At 42.1% G+C, this 21185-nt stretch overlaps 2 protein-coding genes across 3 annotated transcripts in view; both read right to left on the bottom strand.

Annotated features, from left to right (window-relative positions):
• Positions 1-10643, bottom strand: part of MFSD2B (major facilitator superfamily domain containing 2B) — a 66575-nt gene extending 55932 nt beyond the window's left edge. The window contains exon 1 of the mRNA XM_048499268.1: positions 10584-10643. The gene's annotated coding sequence lies outside the window, so the exon portion shown is untranslated. The remainder of the gene's footprint in view (positions 1-10583) is intronic.
• A 203-nt stretch (positions 10644-10846) lies between these two features.
• UBXN2A (UBX domain protein 2A) overlaps positions 10847-21185 on the bottom strand; it is a 28804-nt gene continuing 18465 nt past the window's right edge. For both annotated transcript variants that reach the window (XM_048499289.1, XM_048499299.1), the window contains exons 4-7: positions 20599-20708; positions 15281-15418; positions 12739-12894; positions 10847-11050 (exon numbers count right to left, since the gene is read on the bottom strand). In XM_048499289.1, the coding sequence (XP_048355246.1) occupies positions 10858-11050; positions 12739-12894; positions 15281-15418; positions 20599-20708 (597 nt within the window). In that variant the 3' untranslated portion in view covers positions 10847-10857. The remainder of the gene's footprint in view (positions 11051-12738; positions 12895-15280; positions 15419-20598; positions 20709-21185) is intronic.

The raw sequence follows: 21185 nt of genomic DNA, 5'->3' as shown, positions 1-21185 counted from the left end.
AGGCTGAGAGAGTTCCACAAGAACTGTGACTAGGCAAAAATCACCCAGAAGGTTTTGAGTAGGAGTGGGGAAACAAAACACCAGATTAGAGTCTGCTGCTCGTGTGCAGGAGTGGGGAATCAAACCTGGCTCTCCAGATTAGAATCCATTGCTCTTTATCACACTGGCTCTCAATTAGCACAGGTTCAATTTTGTGCCATAGAGGAGGTGCCAGGCACCAGCTGGCTGACCCTATGACAAATCCTATGAAGTAGTCTGCCTCTGCTACCTCCTAGTTTGGGCAACCCATGAGCAGAAACTTAACTAGGCTTCTTATATAGGTGTAAAAGCAACCCCTTATTCCTCATCAACCTGACAGTCTCCATTGAAATAATTCAGCCTTTTTTTTTCTAGAACCTGCCTTCATTTTAGGAGTAGGAACGTGGCTTATGCTACCACAGTCCTCTTAGTATCTTAGCAATAATTCATCTTAGGTTACACCCTTCACTTGAATTAACTTCGAAGGGTGTAACTCTTAGTACAGTTCTGAAAATGCCTTATCCACTCTTTCCTTTCTGTCACTATCACTCAAGGACAGAACCTTTTCTGAGCCCAACCTGTCCTTACTTAGGCAGGGGATTATTTCCTGAACGATGTACCAGGAAAAAAAATTTCTGTTAAATGTTCCCATTCAACAACCTGTAGAATGGTGTTGAGGGTAAAATGTCTGTGATGTATCCCTTCAGAACTGGTAGTTCCTTTTTGCCTGGAAAATTTAGCTTTTTCCTTGCTGCTCATGGGCTCCAGCTTACTCTAACTTGAGACCAAGTTCAAGTCGGGATTTTCCTCTTCTAATATTTTCAGCTCCAAATAAAGATATGCCAGAGAAGCAGACAAAGTGCCCCCCACCCCAGAACATATATTCTAGGCACTGGCCTGGATAACCCAATCTCATCAGATCTAAGAATCTAAGCAGGGTCAGACCTGGGCCTCTTCCGCACACGCAGAATAATGTGTTTTCAAACCACTTTCACAACTGTTTGCAAGTGGATTTTGCTATTCCGCACAGCTTCAAAAAGCATTGAAAGCAGTTTGAAAGTGCATTATTCTGCATGTGCGGAAGGAGCCATAGTTAGTACTTGGATGGGAAGACCACCAAGGAATTTCAGAGCTGCTATGCAGAGGCAGGCAATAGTAAACCACCTGTTAGTCTCTTGCCATGAAAACCCTAAGGGGTTGCTAGAACTCAGGTGCAACTTGGTGGCAAAAAAAGAAGAAGAATCCAGAGTATGTATAGTTGCTTAAAAGAATGGCAAAGTAATATTGTTAAGCTAAGATATATAAATGTATGCTGCACTTCTGCAAAAGTGAGTGGGGTCACTCTAATCTGGAGAACCAGGTTTGATTTCCCGCTCTGCCACTTGAGCTGCGAAGGCTTATCTGGGGAACTAGATTAGCTTGTGCACTCCAACACACTCCAGCTGGGTGACCTTGGACTAGTCACAGTTAGCTCTAGGGTCAGGCTGTCTCAGGAATCTGTTCTCTATCAGCTCTTCACCAGCATGGCCAATTGGCCATGCTGACAGAGGCTGATGGGAATTGCAGTTCCTGAACATCTGGAGAGCCGCAGGTTCCCTACCCCTGTTCTAAGTTCTCTCAACCTCACCCACTTCACAGGGTGTTTGTTGTGGGTGGGGGAAGGGAAAGGAGATTGTAAGCCCCTTTGAGAAGGAGGGTGTATATAAATCCAAACTCTTCTTCTTTCTCCATAGTCATTTTTGTATGCCTCTCAATGAAGAGACAACAGCCCTGAATCTCTTCCCTTGGCCCGGTTCCAAATACATCTTCACATTTCAGAGCTATGTTTGAAAGAAAGGTTCTGTTACACTGGAGGCAGGAAAGAAATAGCAATTTGGAAAAACAGATTTTAATATATATATTTTTCTACAAATGTCAACAAATACAAAGATTGCTGCAAACACAACCACTCTCCTTTTGAATACTGTGCCTCAACTTTCTATTTGAGTATTGTCCTGAAACTGCTACAACAAAATTGTGTGCAGATCGTGCTCAAAGAACATGAACAAAGTTTAGTCTTAATCACATCTCATTAAAAAGAACTGAAACAATCCTAATCATTCTATCAGCATAACATCTCTCCATCCAAACCTCAAATATCTGAAAATCATGGCAGGCTTAAGGGCACCTCCTTGGTTGCAGAGAAACATCTCTTTGCTGATCAGTCAGTGCTGTCTTCAGGTGGAATTTATGGTTAGAAATGGGTCTGAAGCCTGTTAGCTAAGACACGGGTGCAGGAGGAATAGTAACGCTAGTTATCTACAAAACCAGAAGGAGGAAGGCAGGGGGTACACATGAGGCCACGAGGGGCACTTTTGCTCACATCCTGAGCTCCATCATATCTTCTCGCACTCTCTCAGGACCATTGTTTTCAAATACTTGAGATGTACATGTATTCCCTATGCTTTTCATTTGAACAGAAATAGTTTCTATCTTTAGCTTTTTTTAACAAGCCTATTCCAACTCTGCTGTATGAGATTAAGGCACTGAATTCAAGCAAGGATTACACTGGCCAAGCATGGTGCAAGGTTTTGGACATAGATGACGATAAGCAAGTTGGTTGTCTTAACAGTTTAAGTCAATGCATAGTTGCATAGAAATCTAGAGGATAGTCGAGGAGGTCCAGTTATCCCTTCCACATCGCTGGGAGAGGGGTGCAGTGCCCCCCCCCCCAATCTGGGAATCCATGTAAAAAAATTTGGCCCTGCCTTTGTACCAGAGAATAAGTCCTAATTTTTTCTTTTCCTTTTAACTTTTAAAAAATTGTGCATATTTATGGTATTAAAAGATAAAATATGTTGATATTATACAATACCATATATATATTATGCATTTCTGAGTTTCTAAACTTTTTCTGTGTTATCTGCTGACCTTTGCATGTTGTCTGCGGCACTGCAAAATTTTCAAAAATTCCCATTTAATTTCTTATGCTGACCCACAATATATCAGAACCACCATGGAGAAAGTCACACTGTGGAAGGGATAATTTCATATAAGATACCTCTCTGTCCATACACGATTCACGTCTAGCAATTTGTTTTGTACAGTCCAATGATCTTAAATACATTCATTCTAATGTCAGAAATATCATTTTTAAGTCTACAGGCTTTCAAAGCAGGAATCTGTATCTCAGCTCTGCAAACAGTTATTAACATGAAATTGCGCTGCCAATTTGGTGGTAAATAACAGCAAAAACTACTGAACTCTTGACACCAAGTATTATCACATAGAAATGGTTCCTTTAAAGTTAAAGTAGGATTCACACTTCCATATTGTTTTCAATACAGGGTGACAGGCTGAGGTGCAGTCTGCTGAAACCAACTGGATTTCCTACACAGAAGGGATCACAATGTGGTCTTGCATATACATGTGCTGTTATCTCCATTAAAGGATTACAAGGATACCTCTCAATGCAAACCAGGCTATGTGTGGATAGAGGAGGGGTTCCCAACCTTTTTTCACTTGTGTACCCCTTGACAACCCATTTCCTTAAAACTGTACCTCCATATTAGAAAACCCATTATGTAATTTTTTTCCACATACCCTTAAACACTCTGGCATGTAACCCTGGGGGTATGCGTACCCCAGGTTAGGAACCACTGGGGTAGAGCATGCAGGAACCATTCCATGATGATTATCCTACCCAGAATATTACCTCGCAACAAAAATAGCTGCTATGTTCAGTCCTGGTAAGTCTAAGACTTATCAGAACAATCCTGTGTACTCGGGAGTCTGGGCAAATCATGGAATTCTAAATACCTTCCTACATCTCTGGCATTTATCACTGAACATCCATAGTTTGAATTTTTTTGCTGGTGGTGCTACTATGCTTCATAATGAGCTGGTGCAGCAAATTCTAAAGTCTGTTTCTGAGTCTGATACCAAACCAGTTTAGTAAATACAGGCTATACCCTTTTCCACTGAAAGTTCTAAGTGTGGTCAGTAGTGAGGAGGTGGAAGAGTAGTGTGTTTCCGCAGTAGAAAATAGTCCCACTGTGCTTGGCTTTTGGGACAAGGGGAGGATACTGCCAGACCCAGCTTGATGTCTGAGACAGTAGGGCACTAGGCACTATGTCCCAATGGGAGCATTCTACAAGAAAGAAGATCCAGGATGAAGCGGCAGATGAATTCACTATTGCACTGAGATCTTTTGGTGGAAAAGAGAATAGTAAAAACAGTCTGTGGAGTGGCTGGATCCAAAGGTAGTTTTCCACTGAGGGAAGTCACTTCCACCAGTAGAAATGAGCATACCTGCTTCTTCCCCCTCCCAATGCATTCTACTGTGCTTTTCCAAACTCTGCTCCTGGGAGTCAGGGTCCTCCAAAAACATGTGATAGGTGAATTGGAGGACTGCGTTGGGGGGGACAAGGGAGATTAATCAGTGGAAATTGTCCTCTCCAGTTGTTGGAAAAGGACCTTTGCATCCAACTCACAAGATCCCATCTTGCTCTTTCTGTATTTCAAAAAGCAAACCCTACTCATGTACAAAGCTTTCCCAATAGCAGGCACTTATTTTTTAGACATCTGTAAAAAGAACAGACAGTGACCAGCAGATTTAAGAAACACACATTTCCAGAACAGTGGAAAGCCAAACACAAAGGAAATTGCTATTTTCTACCTTCTGAAGCTGTCAGTCATTTGAATAATTCTACATATTCTGTGCTTCCTTTTTAGTCAAATATGAAGTTTTCTAAAACCTTACAGTTGTACGCTACTTCATAGTCAATGTAAAAGATCATTGTTCAATATACATGTACATATAATTCAGTATATATACAATGTATACATACACAACTTTGACAATCTATGGCTGTTTAGTGATTTCATGCATATTTTGCTGTACTCCTGTGAAAACATGAACATTTCGGCATGCATAAGGGCCACACAAGATCAAACATTCTGTACAGAAGTAAGAACGTGCTGAGGTTTTGAGCGACGAGTGCAGAGATGTATTTCACTGCGTGTCCATACAATGGGTTGTCATCAATTCATGTCAGTAATTAATATATATTTCATTTTTATACAGATGGACAAAGTGCAAACTGCCAGAAATATTATTACCATACCTAATAATACCTAATAATCAAAGGCTGCTGCCCCTGCAAGTATATATAGATAAATCTATGTAGTAAGGTCAGCCATTTAGTTTGCAAACCCCAGGTTAGCAGAAAAACCTTAGTTAAAACACACACGCATAACATACTAATTTGGGAGTTGCAAAACAAACCAAGTGATATTATAGCATGGGATGTAGAATGTTTAATTGTAGGCTACTAGTATACTGTAGAATTTTTAGTAGAATTTTGTTACAGTGGAACCAATAGTGTTGTGTTGACATTTCCATGTGTATTTTATTTTATTTTTATCTGTAGACATTGCTTTGGGCTAAAGAAAAATGGTTATCTAAAACAAAAAGTGCTCAAAAAGAATGAAAAGAAAAAAAGAAGAAACTTCATTTGTTTTGGATATTAGTCTCAGGGTAAGGGATATTAGTCTCAGGGTAAGTGTTTTGAAACAGGTCAATATTTCTTCGGTAGGCACTTAAGTAATGAGAAGAGATATAGCCAAAGGTTATTATGGCTCCATTTTCAAAATAATTTAAACTAACCTCAAAAATGTATACAATAAAACAAAAAAATAATTTTAATCTTCCATTAATTATTGTAAAGAAATAACCAGTTGACAACAAAAACCTTAACAAATTGCTAACATACATAAATCCTTTTACCAATGTGGCAAATAAATTAATTCATACACAACAATCACTGAGTAACCACATATTCATTGTGTGTTTTGTTTTATCATATCCTTTGGCTAATGTGTGTTAAATTAATCCATACACAGCAATCATAAAGTATCTGCCACATTGGTCAAAGCAATTTATGGATAGTAGAGCAATTTTTCATGGCTTGTACAGTCTACTTGTTATTGAAATTAATGGAAGATAAAATTCATTTTAGTTTTGTGATTTCTCTTTGGCTATTTGATCCCCCCTTTGTTTCTGATTCCATTTTCAAAATGACAGAATACTTAGCGTATATATGGAGCTTATCCAGTTCAATTCTGAAAATTCTCTTCATAGTTCAACTCCTAGAAGCCCAATGTATGAAGTATTGAATTTCATATGGAAGAAAAGTGGGACAGAAATGTACTCAAGCAAAAAATATTGGATGATTCATGCTGTCAACTGTTCAATAAGGAGTCAGGTCAGGTAATAAGGAGTCATGATTATTGTAGTTACAAAACTATCCCCCTTTCACTCAGCCTGAAGAGACTGGGATTATGAAAATAACACTGATCCATTCTGAACAGCACAAATAAGATGTCCTTAGAATGTCTCAAAAAGAACCGTCTGCTTTTTCTTTCTGCATAGAACAAATTTTCTGCATAGAACAAATAAAATGTCCTTTAAAAGTTTTTAAAAGAACCCCTTGGCTTTTTCATTCTGCATAGCGGATGTTTTATTTTCCCCGCCTTCCTCGCCCCTCACATTTTCGCTGCAGTTTGCACCCACCAACTTCTGCAGCTTGAGAATCCTTGCTGCTGCCATTTGCTGCATATGTTTCCCATGCAGGTTTTCTCTGCTTGCAGCTCATCCGATTGTTATTTCCTTGTAAAACGTTCATGAATAAAGTTTGTTTTCCCTAGTGACCCCATGCACGTATCGTTCTTTCCTTTTCGTATGTATGTTTAGAGGGAGCTGTATTTGTAGCTACGAAGACACGGATAAGAGAATTGCAGCCACTCAGAGAACTGCTCTCTCTCTCATTAAGAAGCATTGGGTAGACCTGTCCTCCACGGACTGTGTTAGCTTTTTCTTACTGCTTCTTAATGGAAAGGCAGACTGTCCTCTGTGAGGCTGCGATTCTCTTATCCGTGTTGTCGTAGCTACAAATACAGCTACTTCTAAAAAAAAGGAGGGAAAAAGACATTCACAGGATTGCCAGAGAAAACAAACTTTATTTATGAACATTTTACAAGGAAATAGCGATTGGATGAGATGCAAGCAGAAGAAACCTCCATGGGAAACGAATGCAGAGACTCTCAAACTGCAGAAAATGGCACGAGCAAGCTACTGCAAAAATGAAAGAAAGTGCTCTAATGGTGGGGAGGTAGAAGGCAAGAAAAGGAAAACGTTGTATGTGTTCACACAGCCAAGCAAAAGACATTTTAAAGAGGACTCCTGGGGGAAAAGTCCACCTTTTAGCGACTTTAAAAAAAAGACACTGAGCTGAAATACGGGACATCTTAGGGGAAAAGCTGTGTGGACTTCCTCTCCAAGATGCCTTTTTTTAGTATCCTCAGGATGTCTTATTTGTGTTGTGCAGAATGCTGACTTTTCAGTTTCCTTCTCAAGGAACTATTCTTAGTGCCACTCAAGGATGGAGGAAAGGAAAAACTGGTTTCTCGTCCTGCCAGGAGAACTTATCTAGGAATCACAAAAAGCCCTCCCTTTCAGTTAATCTAGGATGCTTCTAGATAGACATGATTATCCACGTATGGTTCACATTACGGCTGCAAACGCAGAGGCATTCACAATGACAAGGGAGAATCCAGACAAAAGTTTTTCCTGTTCTTTCTTTGCTTCATCCCTCCAAGGCACCATTCCCTGACACTAGAGGGCTTTATGAGGCTTAAAAATTGGTAACAGCTGTACTGGTAATATACTAGTTCACAGCTTTTCAGAAAAAGTCTCTAGCCTTTTTGCTGCACAATTATAAGAAGAAAAATACCAGCTGCAAATTTCGTCTTCTAACTCTGCAACTAAAAAGGCCAGAGACTTAGTAGTGTATTTAGGGGAGGCGAAGGAGTCCTGAGCCATAGGCATCACTTCTGAAGGCGCATTTTGCAGCCACCCCCATTCCCACCCCCCAACTACACCTGATCGGGAACTCCCTGGCTTTAAACCAAGCATGGCTGGAGTCAGGCTTGGATCTAGCTCAAAGCCTGCAGAACTTGCTACCCAAAACAACACACTTCTTCATTTAGGAACTTAATCTGAACATGCACTGAGACAATATACTGAGACTCCACCATCTTACAATGCACATGAAGGATCTACGAGTTTGGAATGTCCCCATATGGAATGGGTGCAGGAGCTCCCCAAAGCTGGACTTCTTAATTAGCTCTTTCAAGCACTAGGGGTATAGAGCACTTCTCTATTCTTCCAACTCGCAATGCTTCAGTCTCAAGCACTTAGAAGCAAGTGCTATTAAGATCAGTGAAGCTTACTCTCAGGGAAACAGTTTAAGAACCAGATAACATGGGACCTTGGATACTTACCAAGAGGGTTCCTTCTTCTCTGAGGTGAGGAGGGCATCTTAAATCTTGGGTGTTTCCCACTAGCCATTCAAGGAGGCAGGACTAAACTTATCACTTCCTGTCTCCTGAGCTCAGTTTAGTTCCCTTCTTGCACAGGGAGAGCAACTAGGAAATAGTTGTTTGCAGCAGCTATTCTTTCAACCTGATTTTTGTTCATTTTCCTCCTCCTTCCAAGGTCTATCCTTGTTGGTGCCAGAGAGATATTAGTCCTTTGTCTTAATCTCTCTCATGCTTCCTTTTTCTTGCTCCTCTCCTCTGCTTGTTACGTCTCCCCCACAGAGGACCCAAGGCTTTGGAGCAGCTCAGTGCAGGCAGCTTTCTTATGAGGACGCAAACCCAGACCTCCTGTCTGCTTCGCTGCTGGGAGACAGAACGGTCTCCAAAAGCCTCAGAGGAGGCAAAGGAGAACAATAATGGCCAAAAAAGCCCTCGCCTCCAAAACAAAAGTGGCAAACCACACTGCAGCAAAACGGCATGAAAAGGGCCTCAATGGAGAAAATGGCCCCAATGGAGAAAATGGCCCCAATGGCTGCCATTTTGGCCCTGAGCTGAAACCTTAAGATAATCTCTCCCCAAACCAGATAAAGTAAATGGAGCACTCATGATGGTGTAGCATATTACTACCGCTCCCTTCTCCTGAGGTTGCGGGAGGGCAGGCATCTTGTTCCAGTGACATTACAAAGACAGTCAAGAGAACCCTAAGGGAAAAACTGCAGCATATTCAGATGTCTTCCCCGCTGTCATCATCCATTCCCATCCATCCTCATCCAGGGTTTCCCACTGCTTCCCCCTAGGATCGCTTCTGAAGACTCCTATTGATTGACATAGGCTCAGGGAGGGACAGATCGAATATTCCTGGCAGTGGCCCACTAAGGCAGCAAGGAAAATCTCATTCTCAGATGTCTACCCCAGCCATTCCCCAAGAAACATTACTCTCTATTCGCTATCAGTCAATGAAAAAGAGGAAAGGGAATTTTCCCCTGAGGATGAGCCAGCAGTGGAAGAGCAACCAACTCCAGGCCAATAGTGAGGGCCTATCCCAATGTTTCCCAACCTTTTCAACGTCATGGTACCCTTGACCTCTCTCTTCATATCTCACGGTACCCCTGCCATCCCCCCTTCCCCTCCTAGTGCCCCTGCTTATCACCCCCTCACCTTCCCCTCCCAGGATGAAGGGAAGCACTGGGGGGTGGGGGCGGGAAGTGGCTGCTGACCTTGCGGCAGGCCCTGCCCCCCTTCCCCCCAGGCCAGCTCCATGCTGGCACCGGCAGGAGAAACCACAAAAGTGAGGGGGGCTGGTAGCGTTGCTGCAGTATCCCTGGGACATGCTCACGGCACCCCAGGGTACCACGGAACCCTGGTTGGGAATCACTGGCCTATCCCTTTCAAAGTGGCACACTGTTTGAAGACCAGATAGAATCATGGTAGAAACCAGAGACAAGAAAAAGACCCTGCCCAGAAATCTATAGAAGGACGGCAGGATACTTTTCGTGCAAACCTCCTTTCATTTCCATCACACTTTTCTTCGGTCAATGCCCTCCTCCTCAGAGCAAGAAGTACAAATATTTTCCTAATGACACAAAAATTAAGCAAAGACACAAGTCTGCAGAAAAATTTCAAGGCAGGCAGCTGCCTCTTTGAAACAATGACCTCAGATACTGCAAACGCTTCTGCAAAGATGGCCATTAAGATTAAATCTCTGTTTTAACCTACCATACATCTTTTAACATGGTGATGAAAGACTGATAAGACATACTGGAACAGAAGGCTAGAATTAAAACCAAAGGATAGTCCTCACCCCAATAAAAGTGCAAAGAAAAATTACAAATAACTTAATATGTAAACAAAAAACTCTTATGATTATTTTCCTTGACTAGAGAAGCACAGCAGCCTGAATACCCCAGAAGCAGCAGCTTGTCAGAATTCAGAAGGTTAGCAGGGTCAGTCATGGTTAGTACTTGGTTGGGAGATTACCAAAGGAGACCTGGTTTGCTATGCAGAGGAAGACAACGGCAAACCACCTCTGCTCATCTTGCCTTCAAAACCCCATGAGTTTGCCTGGAGCTCATTGCAACTTCACGGCACTTAATTATAAATTAACAGACAAGTCCAGCTGGCCAACCAACACAGACCTGTGTTGTTATTTTTTAACACTTATTTACATTCTATTCAAGCCCTTAATGTGAAAATGAATCTGAAAATACCTTAGGATGGAATCGATACAGCCCACACCACCTGCTGATTCCGACAGCATGGCAGGTGATGTACACTACACAGAGATATTGCCATTAATTTCTTTTTTGGGCGTTGCTTAAATATAGCTCAAGTAATAGCTGGCCAGTCGGCAAAGTGAAGCTAACTCAGCTGGGAAACAATTGGGGGAGGGTGCGTCTTGTCCCCTCTTGTCTCCCGAGACTGTTCAGCAGCAGTAGCAGCTCGCTCTTCATGATGTAACGCCAATAATCCTGACAAATGGTGCTAGGACACGCTCCTGAAAGGCTCCGTACTCTTTTTGAGTCTCTGAACGACAACTGCATTTTTCAAATTGGCTTTCTCCAGCGTGAGAGATTCGTCCAGCAACTCTCGAAACGGAAGCGTCGTCGTCATCGTGAACGGACTTCTTCCGCGGGGTCCTTGGTAATTTATGATAAAGTCTCTGATGTGGCTTATTCTGAGGGAGGGGGAAAAAAAGGAAAATACTGTTAAAGAATAAAAGGAGCCAGGAATTGAAATACAAAATGGCATCAAATATATTGAAGCCCTTGAGGCTGGACCAGTGAGCCAGTTCGTGGAGCGATCTGCCTTCCTTTTCTTTTCCTCGTATAAGCCTTCAAGAATCTTCCTAACTGACCTTTTGGTCTCTGCTATGTTTCCTTTAAGCAGAGACTTGGGGTTTGGTCTCCCATCCAAGTACTAACTATGACTGACTCTGCTTAACTTCTGAGTTCTGACAAGTTGCCTCATTTGATCTTAGCTTCTGTTCACAAATCTAGTCCCTGCTTCATACACAAGCAAATGAAGCATTCATGTTTAAAAGCTCTTCAGGCCTTAAAGTCCAAGCCAGTGAGTTCAACAGGCACAAAATACATCTGCTGCTTCTTTGGCTTCCAAACTGAAGTGCTTTTATTTTGGAGCAGTCACATATACACCTCCCTCATTCAAACTATATGTCCACACACAAGCCTCCTATTGCCCTCTGTTGTCATCCTGCAGCCATTGAAGGATGAGAAAAGAGGTGTTAGACTGAACGAAAGCAGCATGAATCCCCCAGACTGGCTTGAAATCATCAGCGTTTGGAAGCTCAGCAAGGTTAGCCATGGTTAGTAGTTGGTTTGAAGACCACCAAGGAAGACCTGGGTTGCTGTGTAAAGAGGGCAATGGCAAACTCCCTCTGCTCATCTCTTGCCTCGAAAACCCAATGAGGAGTTGCCATGAGTTGGTTGTCATTTGGCAGTGCTTTGTTATTATATTATTAAACTGAACAAAACACTGGAATTAGAGTAATCATTAATAAGGCATAGCATGAGCCTTGAAAGTTTGTAAGGCTATGTTCTCACTTACTGTAACTTCTAGGGAACACAGGAGAAACCAGCTGAGGCAACTTCCCTTCAGGAAGTGATGAAAGTTCTGTGCGCCTGAGTGGAATGTAAGAGGCCACAGCAGGCCTGGGAATCCATGTCATCACTTCCTGAAGGGACCAGCAGCAGCCTGAGAAAAAACAGATAGTTGCTGGGAGTCCCTTCAGAAGGAACTTTCCCCCGGGGCTATTGTCAGAATTACACCCTGAGGGGAAGGCAATATCCAGGTTGAGGAATTTGTCTCATCAGCCCCTGAAGAAAGAACCAATGAGATGCACCCATTTTTACTCTTTATCATTTTTGTCCTTCCAAGTATTCAAATTGTAACCCACTTTGAATGTTATCACAGAAAGGCATTGTACAAATAATCAAATAGTAAATTCCTGTTCAAGTAATATAGATTCTGGATTTGAAGTCAAATCCAGATTGTTAACCAGTATTTCTTCTCATGAAGAACAATACTCATGCTGAATGAAGTCTGAAATGGAAGGATGCTGACAGCCCAAAGTTTGATACATTTTTCTTCTGTGTATTGTAAAATTATAAATTATGCTGTTTGCTTTTCTTATTTTGCACTTTTAAAATTTATTTTAAATGCATTTCTAATTTCGTCTAAAATGCACTTTAAAATGCACTTCTAGTTTTGCACTTTTCAGTTCTAACAGAGGCTGAAAATAACAAAAGGCTTATTGGTGTGCTCAAGGTAGCTTGGACTGGAGTCCGATACACATGTCACAGGTACATATTACTGAAAGACTGCATGAACAGGATCAGTGCTTACCTGTGCGTAACATTAAATTTTTGTACTATTCTTGTTCCATCAGCTAACCAAATCTGGACATTAGTGATAGGTTCTGAAGTGTTTAGCACCACTGTTGGTCTTTTTTCAGTTTCGTCAACTCCTTGTTTTGCTTTAGAAATTATTTTTGGTGTGGCACTGAAAGATTTTTTTAAAAGAGTCATATACAGACAAGAAGATAAAACGTCCTCAAATCATGTAACAGCCCTTTCCCTGCCTTGCCTCTCCCCGCCCCCGCCCCACCCATTTTCTGACAAATCAAAAATGCTTTGAATATTGTTGCTCTAAATCCTATTATGGCTTGCTTATGGATAGACTGATCTCAATAGCAGGTAACAAGGAGGCGATCTAAGATTTGGAAAGTTTAAGGAAAAAAATACAAAGTTGGATTGAAAAAGAAATCCCAGTCTATATTTACTCAGTCACTGATTTCTTTTTAAAAAGTTAAGAAAAGCAAAGCAAAGAATCTGAAGAAACTGCAAGATGAAGAGTTTAAAGGGATTGCTAGTTTTGAGGCTTTTCCAGTATAGTCGCCTTGCCAGAATTCATTATTTCAAACTTTTAGCACGTAACTATCATTTGCACTGGTCTCAACATGATGAGTTCCACTATCAAGAGTATGTATCCTTAAATTCCATTTATAACCTTCACATTAAAGGAGGACAAGATTTTATCTAGGCTGCTAACAATCGAGCTGTAAAAAGAATTAGTGTTTTAGTGTTAATATTTGGCACAGAAGAAACTGGGAGTCCTTATGGAAAATGTGCCTTGTACTTTAATGAATATTTTTGTCTGTGAGTTTTGGTGTTGTACAGCTGATTAAGGGCTAATAATAAAAGAAGAAGCAGAGACCAGTGCTACATAATCCAATGGACCACATGAAGCTCCCTTATATTTATTCAAACCATGGGTCCATGCGAACCTTCTCCCTCCCTCTCTCCCCTTGCATGCCACCCCTCAATTCCTCCCTCACTACCCTTCCCTTGCATGCCACCCCTTCCCCTCCCTCCCCTCCCTCCGCTAGGGTGGGTGGACCATGTCCAGATGCCGGACCCCCTCCCTCCTCTCTCTTGCATGCTCTCTCCCTTTCTCCCTCCCCTTCCCTTGCATGCCGCCAATGGCATTTTTAAAAAGGACCACATGAAGCTCCCTTATATTTATTCAAACCACGGGTCCATCACACTCAGTACTGTCTACCTCGACTGGCAGCAATTCGTCCAGGTCTTAGCCAGAGGTCTTTCCCATCACTTACTTCCTGATCGTTTTAACTAGGGATTCCAGGGATTGAACCAGGGATTGAACCTTCTGCGTACCAAGCAAATAGTCTATAACTCGGGGGTCTGCAACCTGTGGCTCTCCAGATGTTCATGGACTACAATTCCCATCAGCCCCTGCCAGCATGGCCAATTGGGATTTGTAGTCCATGAACATCTGGAGAGCCGCAGGTTGCAGACCACTGGGCTAGTCATAGTTCTTCAGAACTCTCTCAGCCCCACCTACCTCACAAGGTGTGGGGAGAGGAAGGGAAAGGAGATGGAAGCCACCTTGTGACTCCTTACAGGAGAGAAAGATGGGATATAAATCCAAACTCTTCTTCTTCAATTGCTATGCCAGATCTTGTGCTTACTGTCCTCCTGACATTACTATGGTGCCAGTGAACTGCTGCTCAACACCCAGATACTGACTATTCTGCACAGCAGTAGCCCAGAACTCAGCTTTAATAATTCAATTAGCAAGGAAGCAAGCAAGCCTTTATTGGCATAGACAACAGTACAACAATAGTAAAAAACTGATTTAAAAAAACATATACAGTACAGGAAATAAATGTTGTGGAGGGAAATCTACTGGCATTTAGTAATTTCCAGGAGAAAGTCTGCCACTATCATACAGAGAGAAGGATCAGGATTGTCCAGCAAGTAGTGTAATCTAAATAGATCGGGGAGATCGGGTAAATGTAAAGGAGTAAGATTCACATACTTGGATCTGATTTCCTTGAATCTGAAACAGTGTAGTAATTGGTGGGCCACAGATTCAACTGAGCCATCATTACATGGGCACAATCTTTTAGCCTTTTCTTGCTTGTTAAATCTGCCATGTAACAAGGCAGAAGGCATAACATTAAACCTGGCGAGCAATATGGCTCTCCTTTGAGCAGGGTTTATTAAACAATACAGGTAGTGTGCCGTGGCCCTGTTCAAATGGGAGAGAAAAATACATGGGGGAGCATGTTTTCTCGGCTACGGTAATTAGGGTAGAGAACTCTATCCAATAGTTGACCTTTTAATTTTCTATAGGCTTCTGAATAGGACAAAGGGCAAAGTGAATCCACTGACAGTCCAATAGAAGCCATTTTTTCTTCGATTATGGAAAACCAGGGGTTGGAATGGGTGTCAGAGAGCATTAATAAATAATTATCTTCTTTCCTCATTACAATCAGAATCTGGATTGGCAAGATAAAGCTAAAAAGCCAACTCAAAAATACAGAAACAGAAAATATTCATTTCCCCAAAACTGAAATGCTCACCTTCCTAACCTGTATCCTTGTCCAGTGAAAGCGTGAAATACTGGTTTCTTCAAAGTGTACACTTCATCCTTCTTATCATCCACTTTCACATCAACCTCTTCTTTATCAAATATCTTCTGCAACTCAAGAGGTATCTCTCTTTGAAAACAAAATCAGGAGGGGGGAGTCACTATGCAGATCAAAACAAGATGGCTGTTTCAGATTTTGAGACAGCATGAAATGCAAATAATTAAAGGATGTGCCACTTCCTTATCATAATTAAAGCCCGAATACAGACACACAGAGAGACCTTTGTTTCTAAATAAGCAAAGGCAAAATCGCCAAAATAAAAGCTCTCCTCAGGATCTAGGTATCTATTGCAAATACACCTTAGGTCAAGTGTAGACAATTGCAGCACACACTGAGATAAGCACCTGAGACTCTGCCCACTCTGAAACTGTCTAGCCAGGGACAACACTCTTATCTCTCTGCCACACATTTGCTTGCCAGCGCACCAATATATTCCCAGATAAATGCTGCAAATTTTTGGCACTTAGGCCAGAAAGATTGTCTATCCCTGCCTCTGGCAAAGGAACAGCTCTGGCAAAGGAAATGTTCAGGATACATTTAACATGGCATTTGCCCCCTCAAATAAAGTTTCTACCTATATAACTGATGATATTCAGTGTAAGCCACTGGGCAGAGAACCTTTAGCTCACCCCCTTACTTATTGTTCAACATCTGTACGAATGGAAAGGATAATCCAAAAATATCACAGGATATTTTATAGTGGTACAGGCAGTCTTCAATAACTTAAAGACATTGGGATATCATGAAGTTGAATGAGATGGAAATATCATCCATCCTGACTCTTCTGGATATTTAAAAAGATCCAAGGTAATACCGTATATACTTGCATATAAGCCGAGTTTTTCAGCCCTGTTTTAAGGCTGAAAAATCCCCCCTTGGCTTATACACAAGTCCTGCTTACCAGCTGGCTCTTCAGGCCTCTGCTGAGGCTGGGGGCATGGCTGGGACGACCTCCCTGCGGCTGCACAAGCCGCTTGTTGCTGCCCTCCTGGGAGGGTGAGGGGGAACCCTGGCTGGCTGGGCTTCCTCAAACCCTGGGAGGCAGAGGGAGCTCCTTATTTGGGCAGTGACTCCCCCTGATGTCATTGCCCAAATAAGGAGCTCCCTCCACCTCTGGGCTAGGTTTGAGGAAGCCCAGCCTGCCAGGTGGAAGGAGCTCCTTATTTGGGCAGTGACTCCCCCTGATGTCATTGGCCAAATAAGGAGCTCCCTCCACCTTCTGGTTGCCTGGGCTTCCTCAAACCCAGCAAGGAGGTGAAGGGAGCTCCTTATTTGGGCAATGACATCAGGGGGAGTCACTGCCCAAATAAGGAGCTCCCTATGCTTCCCACCTTCAGCTTATACACGAGTCAATACCTTTCCCCAGGTTTTGGTAGTAAAATTAGGTGCCTTGGCTTATACACGAGTTGGCTTATATACGAGTTTATACGGTAATTTTCCTGATCTCAATCATTACAATGAGAATCGAGAGCAGCCAAAACCTTAAAGTAATAAACTTACTTTAAGTAAAGCATTGGTAAAATGCTTTACCAATGTAACCAACCAAGAGTGACCGGATCCTACGCAAGCCTATAGCATTCATGTCAATTTTCCTGTACATTGAAGAGGCCTGCAGGTATCTATGTACAACCTCATCCCTGCTGAACGCTCACAAAGGCCAGAAGAGTTCCCTTTCATTTTCCTGAGGTGTCAGCAGTATTTAGAATCTGTGCTCTGGCAGCCAAGAACAATGAAGAAAGAAAGCTGGCATTTGAAACTGGCCTGATTAAAACTACAGGACAGTTAGTTTCTTTGCTAGCATGGCGGGGACCGCACTGGAGAGAAAATGTAACTTTCCACTGTACCCATACACAAATGCGGTCCCTTTTCCTACACAAAAATTAGAAATGGACTTTCAGGGGAACAAAAGATTCTAGGTATCAAAGATCACTCTGAACTGAGATAGGAAGGTGAGTATGGTACCTGAAAAGAGAGGTGTGAGCCAAATAATCCAACAAAGAACAAAACACCCTCCAATGGCCAATGTTGTGATTAATTATAATGTGATATGAAGTGCAACAAAGTAATATGGATATCACCTGTTACAATGATCAACTAAGCCAGCCATTCTCAACCAGGGTTCCGTGGTACCCTGGGGTGCCGTGAGCATGTCCCAGGGGTACCGCGGCAACACTACTTCCCCCCTCATTTTTGTGGTGTCTCCCACCGGCGCCAGCAAGGACATGGAGCTGGCCCATGGGGCAGGGTTTGCCACAAGGTCAGCAGCCACCCTCCCCCAGTGCTTCCCTTCACCCTGGGAGGGGAAGGTGGAGGGTGGCGGCAGGGGTACCGTGAGATATGAAGAGTGAGGTCAAGGGTACCCTGACCTCGAAAAGGTTGGGAAACACTGAACTAAGCACTGAAAATAACTGTTAGAAACACAGTCTTTAAATAGTTACTTAGGAGGGGTGAACACTCCTATTCAACAATTTGTTTCAGACCGCTCAAAAGCATTGTGCTGTATAAAGCCACCACTTTTTACTTGTGTGCTATAAAGTCTGTTCCGATGTTCTTAGAAGGTAGTATTCACTTGTGGTCGCAAGTATCCTCAGAGAGCCTTCACAAGAGTCCTCAAATTGCTTTCCTTGCAACACTGCAATGCTCAAGGACAGGAGCCACCTGTTGCCATCAGACCTGGATCGCAGACCCAGGTTTTGATGTTTCTTCAGTGATGGCAAAACACCTTTGGTTGTATAGGACTTAACCATCCACAGGTACTTAACCCTGTGCAATTAAGTATCTGTGTCTGTTGAGGTGAGTATGTACCCTTACCAAATGACCATTCTGTCTTCAATACATTCCATAGACGAGTTTTGCTTCACACTCTTATGTTCACCAGTGGCCATGCCTGAGGTTTGGAATAATGCCATTTTTAAGTCTCATCTCCCTCCACCCCCATCCCAATGTTGGGTGTACCTGTGGCCTAATCTGCTTCATTCCTCCCTGCTTTTTACTTACAATGCCCCCTAAATCAGGACAAAGTGCACAAATCTTTATAGCAATGTAATGCATCAAGAATTTGGTATGAATGCAATGGCAAACAGCAGCCACAATGCTAGAAGACTTGGAGCAAGGAGGTAATTCGTAACAATATAAATAAGCTGGATTCATTTGGGGAAACACTCTCTTATCCCAATCACAGGAAAGCCTAGTGCAAAAGGGTGAGACACATCTCAAGGGGAAACCATGAAATGAGAAAAGAGAGGCTAGAGAATAGCCATGCAGCACTTCTAGCTAGAAAGGGCTACCGTAAATTATATCCTCGGTAGGAATGATCAACAGCAATCGTGTGAGAAAGAATAAGGTGAGAAAGTTCTAGAACACGAATAAACGGAAACGAAGCAGACTGTGTGGATCATGAAAGATGGCCACTGTCGTAGCTGGTTTTATGCCTTCACTCTGACTGGAATCCTTATTGTATGTGGTTTAATGTCTGTACCAAATGCCTAACAAAGGTTCTATACTGTAAGTGGAAAAACGAGTGAAAAATCCTTACCCAGACGACACTAGCCCTGTTCAAAAGTTATAGTGAATGTATGTAAAATCTGTGTACAGATTTTCCCTACACACACCATGAGTACCGTATATACTCATGTATAAGTCGAATTTTTCAGCACATTTTTAATGCTGAAAAAGCTCCCCTCGACTTATATGCGGGTCATTAAAATTTTGTGCGTGTTTTTACTTTGCCGGCCAGCAGGGGGCGCAGTTTTTATGCTAGCGGCACCAAAATTTCAGGGTACCCTCAGAAGACACTCCTGATGATACCAGTCAAGTTTGGTAAAGTTTGGTTCAGGGGGTCCAAGGTTATGGACCCCCAAAGGAGGTGCCCCCATTCCCCATTGTTTTCAATGGGAGCTATTAGTAGATGGGGCTACCCTTTTGAGGGTCCATAACTTTGGGACCCTCTGGTGCTTACCAAGCTTCACCAGAACCTGGCTGGTATCTCCATCAAGGAAGGAGAGTCTCTTTATGATACCAGCCAGATTTGGTGATGTTTGGGTCAGGGGATCCAAAGTTATTGACCCCCAAAGGGGATGCCCTATCCCCCATTGTTTACAATGGAAGCTAATAGTAGATTTTCCATTTCTGATAATATCCTTCTTAAAATCTAAGTTGGGTTACATTTGGACATACAGATGATGATGAGGAATCCAGTTTTGGAGGATTTTAACTCTTGTGTTTTAGCTTGGTTGCTGGTTGAGCTAAGGTTTTTTGTACTTTTAAAGTTATTGTTGATACCATATTGTTCTTGTTGACCCTCTTTTCCACTTACAGAGCCAGTTTACTGTTTTTCTTTGAAATAAATATTCAAAAACATTTAACCTACTGATGCCTCAATTAATGTAATTTATTGGCCTCTATTTTTATTTTTGAAATTTACCAGCAGCTGCTGCATTTCCCACCCTCGACTTATACGCGAGTCAATAAGTTTTCCCAGTTTTTTGTGGTAAAATTAGGTGCCTCGACTTATATGCGGGTCGACTTATACATGAGTATATACGGTAATTCTCATGTTACATCCAATACATGATTTTAACCCCACATTAATCCAGGTTTCATTTGTTATGTGAAGGTGCATTGGGTCTTTGTTACAAACAGGTGTACACACATACATACAAGCTACATGTGCATTCACTGTAACATATAAACAAGGCTACTTAGCAAATTTTGCAATGCCATCAGTTAATTACTCTTTTGTTCCAGGAACCGTTTGAGCTCCACCGTTAAGTGAACACCTGGTTCTCTACACTGTAGGTGTATTTAACTGAAGCAACCAATTTAAAGAAAGGATATTGATCTGGACAATTCTAAAGGACTGTGGTAATATTGCATCAACAGGCTGCCAAATGTTCTCTTCTACAGCATCAATAGGCAATATGGATAGCAGATGCAATAAACTTAAAGAGGCCAATCCTGCTGCTTTTATTTGCTATTGTGCCTTATGTTTATTATGTTTTAATTTTCCTCTTACTGCTAGCTGCCTAGAAAAGCCTGTTGCGAAGCAGAAAGAGAGCACAAGCATTTGAAAAACATGAACAAATCACCCGGTGTTGTAAATTAGCACAGCAACTGTGCTATTAATTCACAGTATTAAGACATTTTATGATCAAGAAAAACCAAACGCACATAAGGCCTAGAGAACAAAGGCAGTGTACAATTTGCCTTTGCCTTTGTGCAATTTGGTTTGGTTCACAAAGGGTACTTGCCCTTTTTTGATAGATTCCAAGAACTGCTGATTTGCAGCGTCTTTATAACTTCGGAGTTCACCATCGTTCACCGTGAATCCATTTTTCCATAACTTAATAGTGGTATCGGCCTGTAAAACAAGGTCACAAATGAGCAAGAACAAGAAAAGATTCATACAGTTTAAGCAAAGGAGGGATTCTTGTGAAGTCTCTATCAGTCACACAGACTTTGCGGCAACTGGGCGTAGTCCATCATTGGTAGGTGCTGTCAACAACATTGGCAGGTACTTTCAACAAAGAATTCATATGGCAAAATTCCTCTCACATCAGGGTTGGAAAAATACCCAGCAGTATCTAAACCTGCGAATTCCAAGAGTTCTCATGACAACGATGTTGGAATGTATCTTACTATTCCACTGAGCAAAGCCTGAATTTTCCTCTTACTCAAGTGGCCCTTCCCTTAAGTGGGAGGAACTTCCGCCAGCCTAAAACAACATGCATGCCATCAAGAGGATATTTCAACTACCAGCTCATACTTCTCTTCCCCACAGTTGCAGTCTCTTCTAAAATGCAGGAAGCATCATTACCAGTGGCTAAACTGGCAGTAC

The sequence above is a fragment of the Sphaerodactylus townsendi genome, linkage group LG01, assembly GCF_021028975.2.
Source record: "Sphaerodactylus townsendi isolate TG3544 linkage group LG01, MPM_Stown_v2.3, whole genome shotgun sequence".
Lineage (NCBI taxonomy): Eukaryota > Metazoa > Chordata > Lepidosauria > Squamata > Sphaerodactylidae > Sphaerodactylus > Sphaerodactylus townsendi.
The sequence above is the reverse complement of the archived record's forward strand: the minus strand, read 5'-3'. Positions and strand labels throughout refer to the sequence as shown.